Below are 19946 nucleotides of genomic sequence, written 5' to 3'. Positions count from 1 at the left end.
ATAGGCTCCAGCGCCCCCCGCGACCCTGAAAAGGATAAGCGGAAGCGAATGGATGGATGGATGGACATTCCCCCAAGAGCAGATTATCAAAGAAGTACGTGTGTACTGTAGCACAGTCTGGGTTCACTATAAAAATGTAAGATGCCAGTTTTCCTTAAAAAATAAACCCACTATTTTCCATCCCAGCTCCATGTTTCTGTTCCTTGATCTTACTATAGCTTTGCATGATTGAACATCCAAAATAATCCTTATTATCTTAATCCAAGGAGTTGCCCCTCAAGCCAAACACCATTTTAGAAGAACAATCTTAGCTTATATCAAACCATTACTGACATTAAGGGTATCTCTTCTCCTTCTCCATCATACAGAGCCAAGATCTGAAACAAATAGTCTGAAACTGTGTTTAGAGCAGTCTGAAAGCTGAGCCTTTGGCTGATTGGGGTTACCTGTGCATATGCTGTCCTCTAAGTGATAAACACAAGCCCCTTCACATGACTAGTAGAGTAATTCATGCCTCTATTACCCCTCGATTAGACTGCTGTCACTTTGTTGACTCTGATCAGCTGTTATTTTTTCCCCTGCAGGCTGTGCAAAATGTTGAAGCTGCAGGAAAGATACATCATGATCAAATCACACCTGTGCAGGTCCTGGCTTCCAGTCCATTTCTGTCCAATTTTATTACTTATTTTTAAGAGTTTCAGTGTTCTGACATCATATGACTTAACTGAACTTTTACAGCCTTGTATTCCTACCAGCACCATGAGGTCTAAGAATCAAATCAGATTGTTCTAACTCATTACGTGAAGCTTTAGCCATATTTAATGTGAGCCTCAGTCATTATAACAGGATAAAGTATGTGTGACAGGAAAGCAATGAATAACATAATTAGAGTTACTTTTAAATTTGGGACAAAAGAGGAAATGGGTATTTTTCCCTGATATTTCCACTTTAATACAGTATTCAATTTTTTGTGGTTCAAGAATTTAGTCATATATCTTATAATCCTTCACACAATCTGATATAGTATATTTGACAGGTGAGTAAAAACTTTCATTTGACTAATAATATATCAGTAGTTGCACTGCTTATTCACATTATGTGATCACCTCAATATGGGAACAAATTTCATATGTGAAATTATTGTTTATTCATGTCTGATATCAACAAAAACCCTCCTAATATTTTCCCAAACTAAGAGAATGATGCACAGCATATTTCTACAACTGAGTTTTCTTCACGGGGAGGGAAAAATGTTTGGCAGGGCAAGTTTCTAATCAGCCCAGTGTTATATCACATGGCTGGTCTTACTCTGAGCTCTAGAGGCGGAGATCCAGCCCACTCAAGGCACTGAAATCGGATTTCTGGAAGGTGGAGAGAAGTGATGTAAAATCACCAGAGGCAACATTCGACCAAGTGTTGAGTGGGGCGGGGGTGTTCTCATGAATTAATGTTGTCGCTGCAGGAGGGGTTTGGGAAAAATAAAGAGCCTAATAGTCCCGCTGTTCACTGTGCGTTCATGTGGAGTCAAGTAACAAGGCAGAGTGAAACAGAAAAGGTGAGTCTGGATGAAACATATTGATAAGTTACACTCCACTTACTGACAGCCACAGACAGATCATCTGCAGACCAGCAGTGTCTCCCGAAGATAAGAATAAGTGCAGTTACACCAATGTTAGAATATATATTTATATATAGTAGTGATAAACAGGAAATAGAAATGACAAAACAAAGCTCATGTTGTTTTCTAAATCAAGGAGACGAGCCCAAACAATCCCATCAGTAACCACTCTTGAAGGTAATAAAATAGAGTTGGTTCACACCTATAAATATCTGGGAATCTTAATTGATGACTCGCTTACCTTCAAACCACTTGTAGAGAATCTTGTGAAAAACCTGAAGTTAAAACTGAGATTTTATTTTCAAAATAAGTTGTGTTTCTCTTTTAATACAAAGAAGTGGCTTGTTGCTGCAACATTCTTGCCTGTGCTGGATTATGGTGATATTCTATATATGAATGCTTCTGCTCAATGTCTTCGAATGGTTGATTCTGTGTATCATGCTTCTCTGAGGTTCATCACTAACTGTAAATTTCAGACTCACCACTGTGAGTTATACTCTCAGGTAGGATGGCCTGCTTTGGTAAGTCGGAGGAACTCTCATTTATACAGTTTTATATATAAGGCAATACTTGGGTTGCTGCCTTCTTATATATGTTCCCTGCTTGTAATGAAACATGCTGGTCGGTATTCTCTTCGTCCGCATGGTTACTTGTTGCTTTCTGTTCCATTTGCCCGAACTGAACTTGGTAAAAGAGCTTTTGTCCATTTAGCACCCTTGGCTTGGAACAAACTGCAGAAGGAATGGAAAATGACTGAATTCATTTCATTAAGTGCTTTTAAATCTAAACTACGAATCCTTGAGGCCAAGTCCATAACATGCAACTGTTTCAATTAGATTGATTGTCATTTTAACTGACTTTTTTATTTTTATTTGAATTTTATTTTATTTTATTTGTATTCTTTCACTTATTGTTGCATGTGTGTTGTTGCTGCCTGTGTTTGAGTAATTTCTGTAACTGTGAGACATCTGCTGCTGCCTATCTTGGCCAGGTCTCCCTTGAAAAAGAGGTTTTTAATCTCAATGGGATCTTCCTGGTTAAATAAAGGTTAATAATAATAATAAAATGAAAGGTAGCTGTGGACAGCAATGACGATGCAAGTTGAGGCTGGTATTTCTCTGCTTTTGCTGCTGCAGCAGGCTGCAAACCAGAACAGCTCATTCAGACTCTCTGTGTGTTGCAGAGCTGGGAAAATAAATAAATAAACAAAGTGTAGGTGTTTTCTCATATTTTCTAGGTTTCCTGATAGACTGGTGGCGACACATAACTACAGTCATGCCCACAGGTATTTGTTCGTTTTCATAACTGTCAATACCAATATGGATTTGAAATGAAACAATGCAGATGTGAGTAAAATGCAGACCATTACTGTTAAATTACAGGTTTTGACAAAAATTTTGCATTAACAGCATTAACTTAAATTAACCAATACCCCACCCCACCCCCCCAAAAAGAAAAAAAAACCCAGTAGGGACTGTTTTTAAAAAGTGGGACTAAAGTGCAGATTTTTTCTTTTTTTTAAAGGAGAAAACAGAAAAATAAAAGCTAAAAACCATGGCATGTATAAAAACAAAATGGAAAAAAAATAAACAAATCAAATATGCAATATTCATGAAGAGGATGATAAAATATAAAGCAAAGATTAATATTGTCATCATAATAAAATTCTATAACATAATTAGCAGTACTGATATTGAACAAATATTAAATTATAAAAAAAATGAAAAAGGGCAACATGGAACATTTAAGTTAGCAGGCTGCACGCACGACAAAAAAAAAAAACAGATGCATAGGGATGCCATCCAAATTATTTTATTTTAAGTAAATAAAACAGAAAAAAGAAGCTTTGCACAAATGGGTGTGTGTGTGTAGTCAGTACCATCCGCGGTGTAGAGTCCATGGGTGGAAAAATGGTGTATGTAATGTTGTTAAATGCAAGAACCCAACTAAAAGCAACCACAGTCCAACAGGGTGTCTCAGGGAAATGAGCTGACACATATCTGGGTTCTAATGGCTTTTTGTGCAGTCCTGGCACACTGGGCCCAGGTGTTGCCAGTGTCACTAATTGTGAACAGGAACTCAGCCTCTCCAGTGCCTGCAAACAAGACACAAGTAGGCCAAAAGGAAGGCAGGGTGCAGTGGGTTGTCACACAAGTAAAACTTTATTTAGACAGCATATTAATAGATATTGCATTTGACAGTGGACTAGTAAAAATTATTAAAAAAACAAAACAATAAAACAAGTAGAAATAAAGTGAAATGATTATTAAAATTAACAGTAGTGCAAAAGGAAACCCTACAGATTGGAATCTATAAACTAAACATGAATCATGTAAATTGATCATTCTGATATCTAATATCTCTACATTTCATATCTATGGTTGGGCCTCATGTCACCAACAGCTGCTGGGTAATATTATTTGAGTCATGCTGCCGCACTATCTCTACCTTTCTTGGCATATTTGTGGAAACTTCACATCTTCTGCATGTTTTTCCAAGCCAGTGAGAATCTTTCTGTTATCTTCTCAAAGCAGCAGCTCCTTTTTAAGTGTTTTCTAGCAAAGTCTAATCTGGGTTTTCTGCCCCTGAGTGTAAACAAGGGTTGAAGGAACATCCTGATGGATGTTTTGTTCTACAGTAAAATAAAAGAACTCTGTGAGTAAGAAACAAGAGCTGTGAAAGAGATTCAGATCTTTTTTCTGGTTGGAAATAGAATTCAAACTGTAAAATATGCAGAAGTCACAGTGACACTTATGTCATAACTATGACACAGACAGAACTGATCATAGAAAAATTTCATGACTTAAAACTTTTACCCCTTAAACGTTTTTTCCTTACACAGCCCAGGATTGGATTTGGGAGCCTAACAGTAAATCTTGGCAAGACAGCCAGCAAGTACTAGATGGCTGAATTGCATCATTAAATTACCATTGACCTTGAAAGCAAATGAAATTTATTCAGGTGCATTAGCAGACAGCCTTCAGATGCTAAAATCAATGTATTCTACCTGTCCAGCACCAAATGGCAGACAGACAGAAAGTCATAGTAGCTGGTGAAAATACAGTAAGCAGAGCATTTAGCACTAACATGGAGCTAAATGAATAAATCCATGATCATTACGACAGAGTTCAGTGTGAGATCTGGTTCTGATCATATCAACATATTTCTCACTAGAAATATGGGGGCAGCTGTTGTAAAGACCCACCTTTTAGCACATCCCAGCACACCCACTCACTTCACCAGATGCACCTTGTTTAGTTCTCTCACCTTTGATTGGGTGTGGTGCTTGTCCTTAATTGCACTCGCCTGTCACACGTTATATAAGGACTGCATTCACTTTCAGCTCACTCTTTCTTCACTCCCACACGGGGGGCAGCAGAGGTGAGGTTCTGGTTGGGGTTTTGATTTTGAGAATAAAAGGAGAACCCTGTGAATGATTGATGACTGCTTATTCTCATTCTAATCGGATGAGCCCATGATGATGACTACTTAAACCCTGAGCCTTCCTTCCTTCATAACACCCTTATATCTGAACACATTCATGGTGTCAGAAATAAAGCATGTAATCATTGCAGCGCAACATTTACTACACAGCCATGTGCTTCAAGATGCACACAAACCAGACTGTGGGAAAGTGCAGTTACTGCTGAAAGACAGTTCATCGCTCATTCTTGAGCTCAGCTTGAACTTGAAATTTCAGATATGCGTTTATTTAATAACAGTAAGAAGCTTCCCAGTCTGAAAACTGGAACTATCCTGTGAATACAGCGAGCTCCAGGGTCGTGTTTCTCCTGCAGTGAGCGTGATCTCAACCTGAGCTTATTTAGACACTGATTCCTCTAAAGACATCAGCTCTGAGCGGTATTTGCAATAACAACCTGAGGCATTCATGAGGGAGGGATTTTTATAGGATGTGTATTCAGTTATGGTCAGGTGACTGGAGTGTTTAGTGCAGAGACTGAACATATTCAAAAAACAAAACTGTGACAATTGCTCTTTTTCGTCACATGCGAAGTTCAGACTGACTCATTAAAAAATAGTTTGTTTTAAATTATGCATTTATGGTTGGAAGGGCAGATAGATGATCTGTTAAAGGACTGCACCTTTCTGCCTCAAAGACACTGATACAACGTCATCTTAAATGTTTTGTTGTTCTTACTTTTAGGTTTGATTTGACTTCATTTAACCACAGTACAAAAATCAAATAAAAGTAAACTCAAGCAGGCTAAACACTGGTGTGAGTCTTTAATGGTCCCAAAGTACTAAAAGAAAATACAAAGAGGAAAAATAAGTGTTTATTTTGTGACTTATACCTCATATAAGGTTTTGTTTGATGAGGCTAAGACTGTTTAATGAATGACTGGTAAACTTTGAACAAGAAATCTGGTGCAAACTGCAGAGAGAAACTGTAACTTAGTTCAGTATAATTAACAGCCAGCTCCCACCCATTATTCACCCCCCCTGGAACCTGATACAGAAGACTCTCATTCACAGTTCAGTCCGTTCACCCCTGTTTGTGCCTCTTGTCAGTGCAGTCAAGAGCTGTTCTCCAAATGGATGTGTTTGCAGTTCCAGGCGACAGGCATAAAGGATGGTACCTTTCTTTAATGGCTCCAAACACAAAAGGTCCAGAGTTCGCCTGGCTGGACCCGTCCAGACTTTACTGCAACTCCCAGGTATGCCGAGAGAAAAGAAATGTTGCTAAAACTATTCGCTGAGCATGACAAACCTCACCTCTAACTGCACAAATACACATGCAGTCTCTCTTATCATGTGCACATTCATCATTTTATGCTTTTTTTTCCCTCTTTGCACTCGATCCAGGCTCTTGCAGACTGTGCCAAAGACCTTCTCAGTCCTTTCCAAAGTGACAACATTGACTTGGTTGCTGGCATGGATGCAATGGGATTCATTCTTGGTAAGAAAGCAAAGAACTTCACGTTTAGAGGTAAAATACAGGGCGAGTTCAGAGAAACTAAACTCAAGGGTAATTTTTTATTTTAAGACGTTGTCAGTGTGTACATTACGTAGGTCGGGAAACCCGACCCTTCAGGCAAAGATACTAAATTTAGAAAAACTCTGCCTCTAACACATGGCATGGCAATGTGAAGCTTCTTTTCTCGCTCTGTCGGTGTGAATGAATGTTACTGATGTTGTCTTTTCAGGGGCTTCTGTTGCCACCGCTCTTGGAAAAGGTTTCCTGGCTGTTCGCAAAGCAGGTCACCTATGTGTCCCCACCCAAGGCCAAAGCTACACAGACTACACAGGCAGGGAAAAGACTATGGAAGTAAGACTGGATGTGCTAAGACCAGGTTAATATTTCTTTTTACCCTTAAACCCCGTTATATAATTTACTGAGAAAGATGTTTGGGCAGTTTGTGGATGAGAAGGTTGATAAATGACTGATTTCAGCTCTTACATTTCTAAAAATATGACAGAATCGTTTAATTATTTATTTTGTCAAAGCCCAGTCTTTCTTTCTCCAAACTCCCCTGTCTTTCTTCTAGCACAGCACCATCTGTTGTCAGCTGAAGCAACTGATATTGAACAAATACCAGCTGTCATAACAAAGATGAATGCAGAAAACTATAAAACTGGTGTAAAGGCCTTTGTCCAGAGAGACGTAGAAAAAGTGATCAGATGAGTTATCCTTCACAATATTCTCAACGACAGGGCGAATGTGTGTGTAACGAGCACGCAGAGAATAGCACAGGCCTGAATGTTTGTTTCATTGTAAATCAATGAAAATATGCCCTAAATCAGGGGTGTCCAACTCCAGGCCTCAAGGGCCGGTGTCCTGCAGGTTTTAGAGCTCACCCTGGGTCAACACACCTGAATGAAATGATTAGTTCATTACCAGGCTTCTGGAGAACTTCAAGACATGCTGAAGAGGTAATTTTGCCATTTCAATCAGCAGTGTTGGATCATGGACACATCTCAAACCTGCAGGAGGCTTGGAGTTCTCCACCCCTACCCTAAATCATCGCATGATTAAACATTTCCTGACAGGAATGATGTCTGGCAGGATGACACAATGACAGATCATTGAACAGCTAAAAACGATGTGAGCCACATGCGATGGCCTTCACATATTACAGACGGAAGATTCTGGATAATGTGTCAGAATTCATCATAACACTGAATGAGGGAAAAGCTTCATTAAAACTGCCAAGAAACACTGAAGCTGTTCAAGTAGCTCAACACCTGACTAAGATGCTTTATTTCCTGTAGAGGAATGTCTTCTGAAGGTCCTGCCTGGGTCACTGCACCATCTCCTGGTACAATCTGGTATTGCATAACATGCGTAGGCCAGTTTAGGACATGAAACCACAGATGTTGGTTCTTCAGAATCTGTTGGCAGCCTGGATTCATTTTTAAACATCAATTTGCAATACGTACATTTAAAGAAGAATCAAGTCTCACAAATTCCTACAATTTCTACTTTCTACATCCTCTCCAGCACAAACAGTCTGGTGTGACTGTATAAACCGGTGAATGGAGATCCACAACGTTAGGGAAATGAGTATTCTCTTAATCTGAGATTTGAAAACAAAATACTAGAAGCCCCTAGAACAACATTAATGGGAAACTTATGCATTAAAATATAACTGTTTATTGTCAGCATTTGTTTTTGTTTCTTTCAAAAACACAAGATGTACCATTTTCTTTTAATACTTGTCCTTGTAAACAAAAAGAGTTAAAGAAGAAAGACTGAAGGAGACATTAACAGTCGACATGTGTGTCCCCACCGCAGGTTCGAGGGTGTTGTTAGTGGACCAGTGGATAGAGACTGGAGGCACAATGAAGGCTGCCATTCAGCTGGTAGAGAAACTGGGAGCCACAGTTGTAGGTTTGTCAGTCAATAAGTTAACAGTTACAGTGCTGTGCAAAAGTCTTGAATTACCCTTCTTTATATTTTGTTAGGAAAATGTAAAAAAAGATGCAAAAATTCATTGGAATGTGGAAATCAAGGATATAAGGCAAAAACTGAGTTTCTTCTAAATCCTTAAAGTAGTCTTCAGGAATAGTTTTCTAGGGTTTTTGATGAACATTTAAGTTCTTCTGTGGATGTTGGCTGCATTTTGCTCTGTTCTCTGTCAATACGACCCCACATTATGGAAATAATCGACCATAACTGTGTTTTTCTAACTAGGTATGCTTTTACTGCGCTGTTTTGTCAACAAAAAAAAAGAAGAAAAATGAAGCCAGATCCATCTTCCACAGGGCATTAGCCACTGATATTCAGTCCAATCCTTGTATAATTTGGCATTCTTCAGCCTTTTCACTCAATTTCCCATCCTCAAGAATAGTTTCTTCCACTGAGACCATTTCTGATGAGGCTTCAGTAAACAGGAGATGTATCTGAAGGGCCAGATGCATCTCAAGTCCTGCATCAGATCTTTGTTGGATTTGTCTGTTTCTTAAGGACATAGGACTTGAGGACACTTTCAGATACTGCTTATCTACTTTAAAACGTTTTTAAATCAACCACTTTTTCTTTTGTGCCTTACTTTTCCAGTTTGGTCAAAGACACACTTGTCCAAGATATGCTAACTTTTCAGCAAATAGCTCTTTGGCAATCACCGTGTTGGTGCAAAAGAAAAGCAGCCAAAGAAAAACTTTGAAAGATTTCCAGAAAAGCCTGGAGAACTACTGACTGGTTTAAAAACAGAGGTCGGTGCGCTTGGAAGCAAAACATAAAGAAGCAAGGGGTTGTTCAAGACTTTTGCAAAGTAATGTATTATATAATAACCGAATGACTCCCAACACTTGATTGTAAACATCTCACTCTGCAGGCGTCGCAGCTGTGGCCATCGAGAACACCGAAGGAGGAAGGTGGATTAAGGAAAACTACAAATTCTCTCACTGCATACCCGAAGAGCTGCAGAGCCAAATTGATGGAAAATACCTCGACTCCTTCAAAAGCTTCAACAACTGAACAAGTTAATGTGATTCCTTAAAGGTTCAGCAAAGAAGGCAAAGCACAGAAATTTTATAATACATGTATAGATATATTTTTTAAGAAATACAGTGAACTCATAGAATAGCTGGCTTTTTTTTTTGATTTATTCTATTTTAAATAACCGAAACAATTTCTATTCTATTGTTTAATGTCCTAACAACATGTAAAGCTCACCATGGGAAAATGAAAAATATGAAAACCACATTAGTTTTGATACTGACCATAAAAGTCTGTGATAAATCTGATTGTAAACAGAAAAAATATACCTTTCAAGTATCTTCATTACAAATATGGCTCCCAGTCTTTGGTCTGGGACCTCAGCGTGCGATGGATAAACGGAGAAGATGATGAACAAGATATAAAAACAAGAACAAATTTTCTTTTTAGCCTCTAACAAATATAACTGGTCACTTAAATGCAATGAAAAAAAAAAAAAGAGCCAAAAAAACAAATTCAACACGAGCAGAATATGACTGTTAAAATAAACTACAGCAGCAACAAGATTTAAGATTGAATTGAAGCCCTAAGTGAAACGAGACTCTGGCATTTTCTGGCAGGACGGGAACATTTTGTGTGTAATTCCTGTGTCACTCCACAAGAATCTGCACACACATCCCGTGGAGGAAAAAGCTTTCTAGGCCAGGAAAAACTGAAATTAAAACATGTCAGGAAGGGAAACATCTGAATCCCTCCCTGACCACAGAAATCCTTCCCGCTGAGCTGGACGGCAGCCGTGGTCATTTTCCACTCAGAAAACTCCTCGCTTTCAGTCCGTACCATCGATTTTAACCTCCTGCTTCCATCCTTACTGACAGCAGTTGGACTGTTTCTTCTTCGATGCAGCGTACAGATTGTTAGAATTGCTGTTAATCCCTGAAAGCAAAGCTTGGTTTTAAAGCGTGCGACAACTACTTTTGTGATTTGGGATTGTCTGGATACTCACTGACAACATCTCCGATTTGCCTTGATCCGCTTTTCTCCAGCTCAGCAAGAACGTTGGTCTCAAACGCTAATGATGCAACCCGAAAGAAAAACTCTCTCACGTTTTCCCCTGCAGCAGATACAGAGAGCATCTGTCAGGGCCTGTGTGAAAACTACTGCTGGGGGACTTTATATTTAAACAGACTTAAGGAGAAGCACTGGAGGTCTATAAAGAAACTAAAGCTAGCTCAATAGGCTTTGGACAAGTAAATCTTTTTATTTTTTTCTGTAGTTTTGTCTCTGTGCATCGTAGGATTTAAATCAAACAATCAAAATGACAGTCAAATGCAGACCTTTAGCTTTTATTTAGGTGGTTTTAAAAACTATGCATCAACTGTCCATGAATGACAGTGAACCTATACAAAGCTGCTGGTTTTCAGAGAATCAAAAGCTACCTGACAAACCAACATGACTTTAAATACAGGGATTATTTTTCCTTTGCAGTCTATGACTGAAAGCATAGATCTCATTCTTCCAGGCTTTTACTGCCGCCCTCTGTTGGTGCTCGTTTCAGGGTCTCTGCCTTCAGATCAGGCGATGGACTCCTGGTACTGAAGGACATACCACTCAGAAACTCATGGTTTGCTTCTGCAGTATGCTTTGGCTCATTATCCAATTGCACTGTGAGGTGTTTGGGTGAATCTGAGCACAGAGTAAAGCCCTGTACACTTCAGAATTCATCCTGCAACTTCTATCAGCAGCCACGTCATCATACGTGCACATGCCATAACACTGCCTCTGTATCTGATGGATGAAGTGGCACAGTTCAAATCATGAGCTGTTTCTCTGTTTCTCCATACCTGTCTCTTATCATCATTCTGGTACAAGTTTATCTTGATTTCAGCTGTCTGAAGATTATTTTTCAGAGCTCTGCAGGCTGTTTTGGATGTTTTCTGGCAAAATCTAATCTGGACTTCTTGTTCTTGAGAGTAATCAGTGGGTTCCATCTTGAAATGAACCCACACTCCTCGAGTGTTCTTGACCTGGTTAGATGTTGTCAAGTTGTTTTTCATAAACAAGGACAAAGTTTGCAAGCATCTACTTTAGTTGTCTTCTGTGGATTTTCAGGCCTTCTAGTGATGCTGAGCTTTCCAGTGCATTCGACTTGGCCACTGCTAAAGCTTTTGTTCTCTCTGAATATTTTCTGGTAATAAACAGCAACAAACACATTTTTTAATCTTTCTAGATTACAGTAGCTGTTATTCAAGCAGTGTAATACAGACTTAGGTGCAAATTTGGTAACTCTGGAACTGAACACTTTGCATTTACTACCAAAATATTTTCATGTAAACAATCGACTGCAGCGTCTTTCCCTGAGGAACAGTGTAAACAAAAACCAAAAGCTATTCTGGCTGAAGCTATAGACAGATTTTTCATCTCTAACACCTTTTGGAGGCAACCGGGCGACCGCTTTACTTGTATTAAAATCCAAACGCTCACCTGTCAGCGATGAAACCGCCCAATACTCAGCTTGGATCTCGTTTGCTAGTTTGAGGGCATCTTGTTCAATCTGGGAATACTGAGCAGGTGACTGTGAGACAAACCAGAACATACAACACATTAGCAATAAGAAAACAAACACAACTGTTTATTTTATTGTATCATGTTACTGACCAACTCATAAAAACAATGTCTTCCTAGCAACCGAGCTAGCTTAAGTACGGCTGTTTAAATACATAATGTCTTAGAAACGTTCCTGTGTGTGATTTCCACCTCGGTCACAACCACTTTAGGGTGTAGTAAAGGAGGAGAAACATTCCTGAGGTTCGAGCTTGGATACGCTTTGTGCTCCTGGCACCTATCCAAGCATTCACATTTGACTCCAGTATATACAACAGAAATGTCCGCAGGCACGTCCACTTTAAACAGTAAAAGACGTACGCTGAGGTCCTTCTTGGTGCCCACGAGGAACAGCTGAACAGCGGTGGGGTCGTTCTCTTTCAAAGCGTCTTCGAGCCACTGCCTTTAGATGGGAAAAGACTGCATTAAATCCACCAGCTGGGACAACAATGAGATAAAGGCACACAAATGTTATTCTTATATTATATATTTACCTTGCATGGTCCAGAGAGGCAATATCATTTACATCAAACACGATTATAACAACTGGAAGAGAAGAAGAGATCATTTTACTGCGTTAGCAGCTGGGAAAGCGACTGATATTTTATTCTTTGTAAACAGTGTTTTAAACTGAGAGACTGATGGAAACTTACCCTGGGCTCCTCTGTAGTATGTAGAAGCAATGCACTTGAACCTCTCTTGGCCTGCGGTGTCCCACCTTTAACACACAGAGAGCGGCTGACGAGCATAATCGGAGTGACTTTTTTGTATTAATGCATTACATTTTCCGGATCAGACTTACAGCTGCAGGCTAAAAGGAACACCCAGCACCTCGAAGCGCTCCATCTCAAAGTCAACACCGATTGTTGCTTTGTAGTTCTTGTCAAAGGTATCCTTGCAAAACCTTAAAAAAAAAAAAATCTATTGCAAATATATGCACTTACGGTCGGCAGCAGACTACATCATTTGGACAGGTGACCAACTCTGACAGGGGGGCATTCAAGAAAAAACACAGAAAATTGCTATGCTTATTTACACCCATACATGCACAGAGAAATTTAGCACAAAGTGCAAAAAGATCTGTGTTAGATTGCAGAGGCAAAGGAGTTTAGCAATTTTCAGTAGGTTCACGCTTCGAAACTAGCTGCACACGCTGATAAATGGCCTGTTTTTAGTTTCAAAGAGACATGAGGGGTCCTTTATAAAGTCTGACCAAAGTTGTGGGGGCACATTGAGTTTACTGGGTGGGTCTGGATCCCCAGGTCCCGATCATAAAACCGACACTGCCTGCATTTGTTAATAAAACAAAGTATCTAATGTATGATCATGGCAGACGCATAAAGGAACTTATTACAGAAAAATAAACTACAAGTGACAAAACGTGACACTGTTGTACTGCAATTTAAAACGTTACAGTCTCAAACTGTGTACTTCCATACATGTGGTAGATGTTGTACTGCATGCAGCGAGGCTCTCTAAGTGGTCCAAAACTTGTGTTTTCCTCATGCGCAGAAGTGACGGGACCACAAACCATCAAAGATTATCACCTGGTGACGCCAAAGCTAGCGAACACATTCCTAACAAGCATTATTTTTGGTGTTGTGGTCACAAACGCAGCAATAAAAACACCCATAACAGCCATTACAAAGCATAAGTACAGTAAAGCATATCAGGGCTGGAAATAGATGCCCCATTTTTATGTTTTCTACCTTTTTTTCATGCTTTTAACAACTGCTTCATACTTTTTTGATTACCGTGAAACCTAAAGCAACTGTAACACAGGTTAAGTATTGTGCTTCCTTGAACTCCCTCTGAGTTATTCATTTCCCCAAATTCCCTCACGCCTTGCAGTCACATATGAAGCGAGTGTGTCTTAGTTTACCTATTAATCAAGCAGGTTTTCCCCACAGCCAGATCCCCCACCACGATGACCTTGGATATTTTAAATCTGCTGAGAAGAATAAGAGAAGCAGCAGCAAGTAAATAAGAGCCACATAAAGCAGATCGCATACAGCGGCTTCACACTGCGGCACTCACCCCACAGTGCCGGTCCGCTGCTCCTGACACGCAGTCTTTACTTTATTGTTGAAATCATTTTTAGTGTGGATGGCTGCCTCTTTTCGGAAACACTGAAGAGAGGAGGGCGGGATCGTGAAGATGTGAACTTTTCTAGAAAGATAAGCAGGCAACTGGGGTCACTGATTTTACCTGAGGGAGCTGAGCGATGACTCGGTCCCGTCGAACAGGAGGAAGGACGCTCATGGCTGAAATGCGGACGGACATGAGGCCTCAAGGAAAACAGCAGCTGGACAGAAAGACAGAGGGAGCGGTGTAAACAGTCTGCTGTTTATCTTTAAAGCCACCCAAGTTAAACTAAAAATCTACCGAGACAGAAACGGGTTTAGTTGACCGAGTATACAAGGCAAATTCTAACCAGCATTAAAGTCAATATTTGGCATAAGCGCCTTTATTTTTCAACAATCTGAACTCTCTTAGGGAAGTTTTCTTGTCAATGCTTTAAGTAGTCTTTAGGGATAGTTCTCTAGGCTTATTGAAGCATTCAAGGCTTTTCTTTGGGTGCTGGCTGCCTTTCACTCTGTTCTTTTGTCAACATGAACCCACACTGCTTCAGTAATGTTGAGATCCAGGCTCTCGAGAGGTGAAGCCATGATCTATAGTGTTCCATTGTGCGTTTCAAGATGTTACTACATTGTGGATGAATCTCTGTTGCTGTGTTAGTATTTCCATCAGCTTTAATATGATCGCCAACACCACTGGCTTGTCACCGATTTTCAGTTCAGTTCTTTTTGACAGCCACCTTTCCACTGAGACTATTTCTTTAGTGAACCACAGATCTCTCTCAGGTATTGATATTTTTATTTTTTAAGGAGGTGACTTTCAGATTCGGTTCATCTGCCGTAAATATCTTACTTCTACTTCTGTTGTGCTCTACGTAGAATTTCTTAAGCACACACGGCACACCATCCTGAGATATGCAACTTTTCAGCTAATAGTTCTTTAAGAATCACCTGGTTGGTGCAAGGCTGCTATTTTTTGTCTGTCATGCTGTGTTATTTTTGATAACTTTCATAGATTCAGCTAACAAAGTGGCAACAAATAATCCTAATAACAAAGGGCTAAAAAGGTTTCTGTTATGTGTACACTCAACACTCGTTCATCCCTCGATTTAGGTGCCTTTTTGTGCTTGAATGATTCATAGGTCAGCGTAGAGTGACTTAAACACAAATATATTTCTGTGAAATTAAAGGACTGGACTGAAAATGGGTGAAAAAGCTTAAGAAAGACCACTTACAAAGAACAAAAGTCACCTTGGAAGAAAAATATAAAGAAAATCAAAGGTGGCTCGAGTCTTTAGCACAAACTGTAGTTAACTAAAACTATTATGCTGATTATTATTAGAAATCCCCAATTTATTGTCTGTTGACCACGTCTGCACCGAAGTTCGGATAAGAAGGTAATAAAAACAAGTGCTTAATTAGCCGTAGCTTTCTGAATGTGGGATACATCAGCTCACGCAGTTTTTCCTCTAACTTCTTTCAGGTTTGTTTGTTTTCGTTTCCCAGGCTACCAGGACATAGACAGTACCACAATTAGCCAGCCTCTTTAAAATGTTATTTTCCTAGAAATAGACGCGACCATGTAGACAACAGCAACAGTTTGTAAAACCAGACAACTGTGATCGGCCCTGATCCCCTCACTGCGTGGATCACATTTAATCCTATTGTTCATCGGAGCTTCACGAAAAGAGGAAGAACGCTGTTTTTAATATAGTCTAACATATAGCGGAAACCTGAAGACTGGGCATCAAGTTGAAGGAGGAGCGCTGAAGTTACCCCCGAAGAAGAAAAACCGCAGGAGTTACTCAGAGTTAACTCCTGAAAAGCAGCAGCGGGTTTGGAGATGTTACGGGATACCTCAGAGTCTCCGGATGGTCCGCTCGGTCCTCTTTCCTCCTCTGTTCTGCTTGTATTCGTCCTCTAACAAAGACGCTCTTCACTGTAAATCAATTCAGCTCCATTGTTAACTATGAATGTGTGTGAAGATGAAACGGATGAGCGGAAGTTGTGGGGATCGGCAGACTGGCACCGCTGCAGCTGCTGACTCAGGTCCCTGGATTTAGTTTTTCCTCCCACATTTTTCCCTGCTCGCCCCCCTGCTGGAGGAAAGAGGAATGATCGGATATAAAGGGCTCTGTCACTTACATTGTTAACTTTGCTTGTTTGTTTTTCTTTGTTACACTTATGTGATTTTTTTTTTTTACTATAATAGAAACCATGTTTAAAGGTCACAATGCGGGAAATCCTTCTGCATGCACAACAACAGCCCAAAAACAAAAACTACTGTACATATCTTCTATTGCCATTTTATAATACCACCCACTTTCACCTAATTCCACGTAACTCGAGTATTGCTTACTTTTAATGTCTTAGTTTTTTCCCCACAAAGGAAAAAAACTATAACTTCCTGTCCTTCAATACTGACTCTTCTGCTACAGAGGGCGCCATAACACTCTTTTGAATATCTGTCTAGTTGTAAGCGCAATAAATAGTAGTTAAATTTCTAACAGACATAAATCACTTGCTTGCGTTATTATATTATGTCACATATAGCAGTGCAGGCCTACATACATACACAAACTTGCACATACTAGATTTGTCTTTACGATGCAGCGGCGTGTCTTATTAAAATATGAGGCAGGGATGAAAAAGTTATTGCTGATGTTTTTATGTATTTTTGTGTGTCTAATATCCTTGTTGATATTGGCAAATAGGCAGCATTTGTATGGAAAGGTTATACAGAAAATAAACAAACGCCTAATATCATAAGTAGTATCCTTATGATTCTCCATCATTGTACTCACTGTTTTCTATATTCAATCCAGTCTTTTTTGATCTCTAGAAATATACTTACATAACTTTTATGTCATTTTTTTCTACTTTCCTCTTGGTTATATCTTTCTTGAATTTTTTTTTTAAATCTCAATCATAATTTTTACCTGGATAAATTAAGGATAATGTAATAGTCCCTTAGCCAAAAATTAATTGCATTAATTGCAATTCCAGCTTGTGATAAAAAAAATTATCTTCCTGGCACAAAATCGTTTCATATCATTCATAAGATTTATGTTTGACAGATTCTAAGCTAACAATCGTTTTACAACAGTTTACATACCAGAAATCATTTTTTAAAATGTCAGCAAACTTTCAGTTAGTAAACAGATGACTTTTACAGGCAGGTTAGTTACTGTCAAATGGGTTCATTTTAATGAGTCATGCATTATTTCCAGCAACAGCAATGATATGTTTGCTCAGTAATAATAAAAAAAAAGACATCCCATTGCTCGCTTACACTATCAACACATCTCTTTATTCTTCTCATCCCTATGATGTTCATAGTACACATGTAAATAAAGCTCCGGTTGCAGTGCTCAACATGTTTTTATTTTGTTTTACTTTTTGGTTTCATGTAATGTTTTCAAACAGTTCAACACATATCAGTAAACACAAAAATTGATTCTGTGCAGGTTGGCACACAAACTATGTGCTGTGTGCTAAAAGCATTAATGTGTTCCCCTCTCAGAATGGAGAAACATGACAAGATAATATTTTTCTGAGGTAAGCGTTGTTCAGCAAGTGAAATTTGATAAACTGGAATGTAATATCTTGATTCATTCATTCAAATCAGAGACTGGATCTATATCTTGATCTATCTATATCTATATCTTTGTATAAGGTATTCAAAACTTTTTTTTTGTTATTTAAAGGTTAGATGTGGAGAAACCTGTGGACTGGCTGTGGTGTTTAGGTCAACGCTAGGTCGCATAAAGGGAAGCAGACGTTGATTTATTTTTAAAACGATGACACTGATTAGATTCATTCACCGAATTGTACCTTTTATAGCTTTATTATTTCTGGAAGTTAGAAATCAGCCTATAGCTCGTGTAACATCTGCTTCTATCCTGTCATACTCCGTTTCCTTCATCCATAATGAGCAACCGCACGGGTCAGCTGAACACATCCTACACAAAGAAAAATCTTCTGGAGGTCACAAAACAATTATTTGACATATTTCTATGTGATTCTGTTCCTCACTCTGCCGGCCACACCCCTTGACAGGTCACCTAGACAACCACGTACACACATACTACAACACTAGAAACCACCAAGTATCCCACAACATGTAAGCTTCACCTGGAAAAGCCCAGACTGGCACTGTAATACCGAACAATGTGTTTGTTAAATGTGTATCATATTTGAGCCTCACCCCCTTCCTCATTCAGAGTGCACCCTCGATTCCTTTCCTCCGGTGTTAGTCCCGCCCACCGGGAGATGCAAGCGGAGGAACCGAGGAAGAGACACATCAGCCAATAGTCAAATGTGCTTTAGATGCTTTCTAAAAATGGGAGACGTGAACCGGAAGTATCTGTGTGTCAGCTGGTGGAATTCTCTAAATGTTAAGGAAAGGCGCTTCAATGCTTCCTTTATTATCTTCTTTGACATCGGATGCACTGGACGATCGTTTTTTGTTGTTGTTGTTTTAGGAAATGAGATAACCCGATCACGTCCCATAATCACAGCAACATGCCACCAGACAGCGTGATTAACACTGCGTTTTCAATCGCTTCAAGTTATGTTAAACCCACAGGTGAATGCAGATGTGAGAGTTGCTTCTCATCATGTTGTCGCAGGAAGAATCCATATATTAAAAATCTTAATGAATAAATGAACGGAGATTATGACCCATAACAAAATGATACAAGTAAATTCATGCAGTTTGTGTTATTTATGTTCACTGCTACAGTGCACCCTTTAGGATCATTTATTTATAGAGGAGTTATAGCAGGTCCAGGTGAAGGAGCACATATGAGCAATGGACCTCAATGCGACAAATATTTCATGTTTATTCATTCCGGCCATACCAAAACAGTCATTATTATTATTAGCAGTTGTTCTCTTTTACATGACCTGCCTAAAACAGAGTAAGAAGACCATTTACACTGAGTGGAGCTCCGAGCCCCACCACAGAGGGTGGCACAATAGTGTGGTGGTTAGTGCTGTCCTCATGTGAAGTGGAGTGGTGACTGCGGTTATCTACCAAAAAAAGCACATATTTCAGGTTAACTGATCTTAGGTGTGAATGTGAGTATATATCCAGTCTTTGTGTGTTAGCCCTGCAAAAGTCTAGCAATCTGGGTGGACCCTGCCTCTTGCCCTATGACTGCTGGAGTTAGGCTCCAGGTTCCTGTGACCCTGAATTTGACCGCAGTCAAGGAGAGGAGACCAAGCAACAGGCATTTATAAAGCATGTCAATCAAATATGACACGTGACACAACTACTGCTTGTTTTATCATCTCAGACCTGTGTTATTTTTAAATAAATTCACTGCATAACACAGTGGGACAATCACACAGATAAAAATTGGGAAAGGAGGAAAGCTTCACAAAGATAAATGAAAACATGAAATAAAAAGGGGCAAGGGCAGTTTGTGTATCAAAGCTGTGTGCAAAGCCTCAATAAGGGCATAAAAACAGAATCTAGTTTTCTCACAAAAATCCCTTAGTGTTTTTTGATGAAGGTAAAAACACTTCTGCAAAGAATATACCTGTGCATCCTTTGTTATTTATAGGTCGTCTGGCAAGCGTCTCACCCAGACATGATTTAGGAAGTGAGACATCCGTCAACAAAGATTATTTTCCAGGTCACAGCCGGGACGGAGGAGACGAGGAGGCACAAATCAGAGAAAGCCTTTAAACTCAGACTGACTGTTCATCAATAAAAGACAAAATGACACGTCATCACCTC

The 19946-nt window shown here is 39.4% G+C and overlaps 2 protein-coding genes across 9 annotated transcripts; one reads left to right on the top strand and one right to left on the bottom strand.

Annotated features, from left to right (window-relative positions):
* The first annotated feature begins 1501 nt into the window (after positions 1-1501).
* zgc:174895 (uncharacterized protein LOC100126024 homolog) lies at positions 1502-10035 on the top strand. 3 transcript variants are annotated; one of them, XM_042224608.1, is made up of 6 exons: positions 1502-1555; positions 6154-6294; positions 6443-6536; positions 6784-6930; positions 8373-8468; positions 9415-10035. In XM_042224608.1, the coding sequence occupies exons 1-6, from the start codon at positions 1517-1519 to the stop codon at positions 9555-9557; spliced, it is 660 nt and encodes a 219-aa protein (XP_042080542.1). In that variant the 5' UTR covers positions 1502-1516; the 3' UTR covers positions 9558-10035. The 3 variants fall into 3 exon arrangements, with proteins under 3 accessions (XP_042080542.1, XP_042080543.1, XP_005932131.1); XM_042224609.1 differs by lacking the exon at positions 1502-1555 and adding an exon at positions 2885-2903; XM_005932069.2 differs by lacking the exon at positions 1502-1555 and adding an exon at positions 4976-4999.
* On the bottom strand, positions 8212-19826 carry rab34a (RAB34, member RAS oncogene family a). Of its 6 annotated transcripts, XM_005932070.3 has the most exons (12): positions 18408-19826; positions 16058-16299; positions 14331-14427; positions 14160-14251; positions 14005-14073; positions 12925-13026; positions 12776-12840; positions 12617-12668; positions 12444-12525; positions 12003-12093; positions 10525-10632; positions 8212-10454 (listed from the first exon to the last, which is right to left on the bottom strand). In XM_005932070.3, the coding sequence occupies exons 3-12, from the start codon at positions 14403-14405 to the stop codon at positions 10387-10389; spliced, it is 804 nt and encodes a 267-aa protein (XP_005932132.1). In that variant the 5' UTR covers positions 14406-14427; positions 16058-16299; positions 18408-19826; the 3' UTR covers positions 8212-10386. The 6 variants fall into 6 exon arrangements, with proteins under 6 accessions (XP_005932132.1, XP_005932134.1, XP_014192209.1 ...); XM_005932072.3 differs by lacking the exon at positions 16058-16299; XM_014336723.2 differs by lacking the exon at positions 18408-19826 and having other exon boundaries at positions 16058-16971.
* Positions 19827-19946: the final 120 nt, after the last annotated feature.

This window comes from Haplochromis burtoni, unplaced genomic scaffold, assembly GCF_018398535.1.
Source record: "Haplochromis burtoni strain Fernald_Lab_line unplaced genomic scaffold, NCSU_Asbu1 Contig_144, whole genome shotgun sequence".
Lineage (NCBI taxonomy): Eukaryota > Metazoa > Chordata > Actinopteri > Cichliformes > Cichlidae > Haplochromis > Haplochromis burtoni.
Note: the sequence above shows the minus strand (reverse complement) of the source record. Positions and strands in the feature narration are given on the sequence as shown.

Excerpts from the sequence above, each read along its gene's own strand:
- zgc:174895 (XM_042224608.1), top strand. The coding sequence starts at position 1,517 with ATGTGGAGTCAAGTAACAAGGCAGAGTGAAACAGAAAAG. Across the intron at positions 6,537-6,783 it reads TGCAATGGGATTCATTCTTG|GGGCTTCTGTTGCCACCGCT; the intron begins GTAAGAAAGCAA and ends TTGTCTTTTCAG. Across the intron at positions 6,931-8,372 it reads ACTGGATGTGCTAAGACCAG|GTTCGAGGGTGTTGTTAGTG; the intron begins GTTAATATTTCT and ends TCCCCACCGCAG.
- rab34a (XM_005932070.3), bottom strand. The coding sequence starts at position 14,405 with ATGTCCGTCCGCATTTCAGCCATGAGCGTCCTTCCTCCTGTTCGACGG. Across the intron at positions 14,074-14,159 it reads CAGCGGACCGGCACTGTGGG|CAGATTTAAAATATCCAAGG; the intron begins GTGAGTGCCGCA and ends TATTCTTCTCAG. Across the intron at positions 12,841-12,924 it reads GTTCCTTTTAGCCTGCAGCT|GTGGGACACCGCAGGCCAAG; the intron begins GTAAGTCTGATC and ends TGTGTGTTAAAG.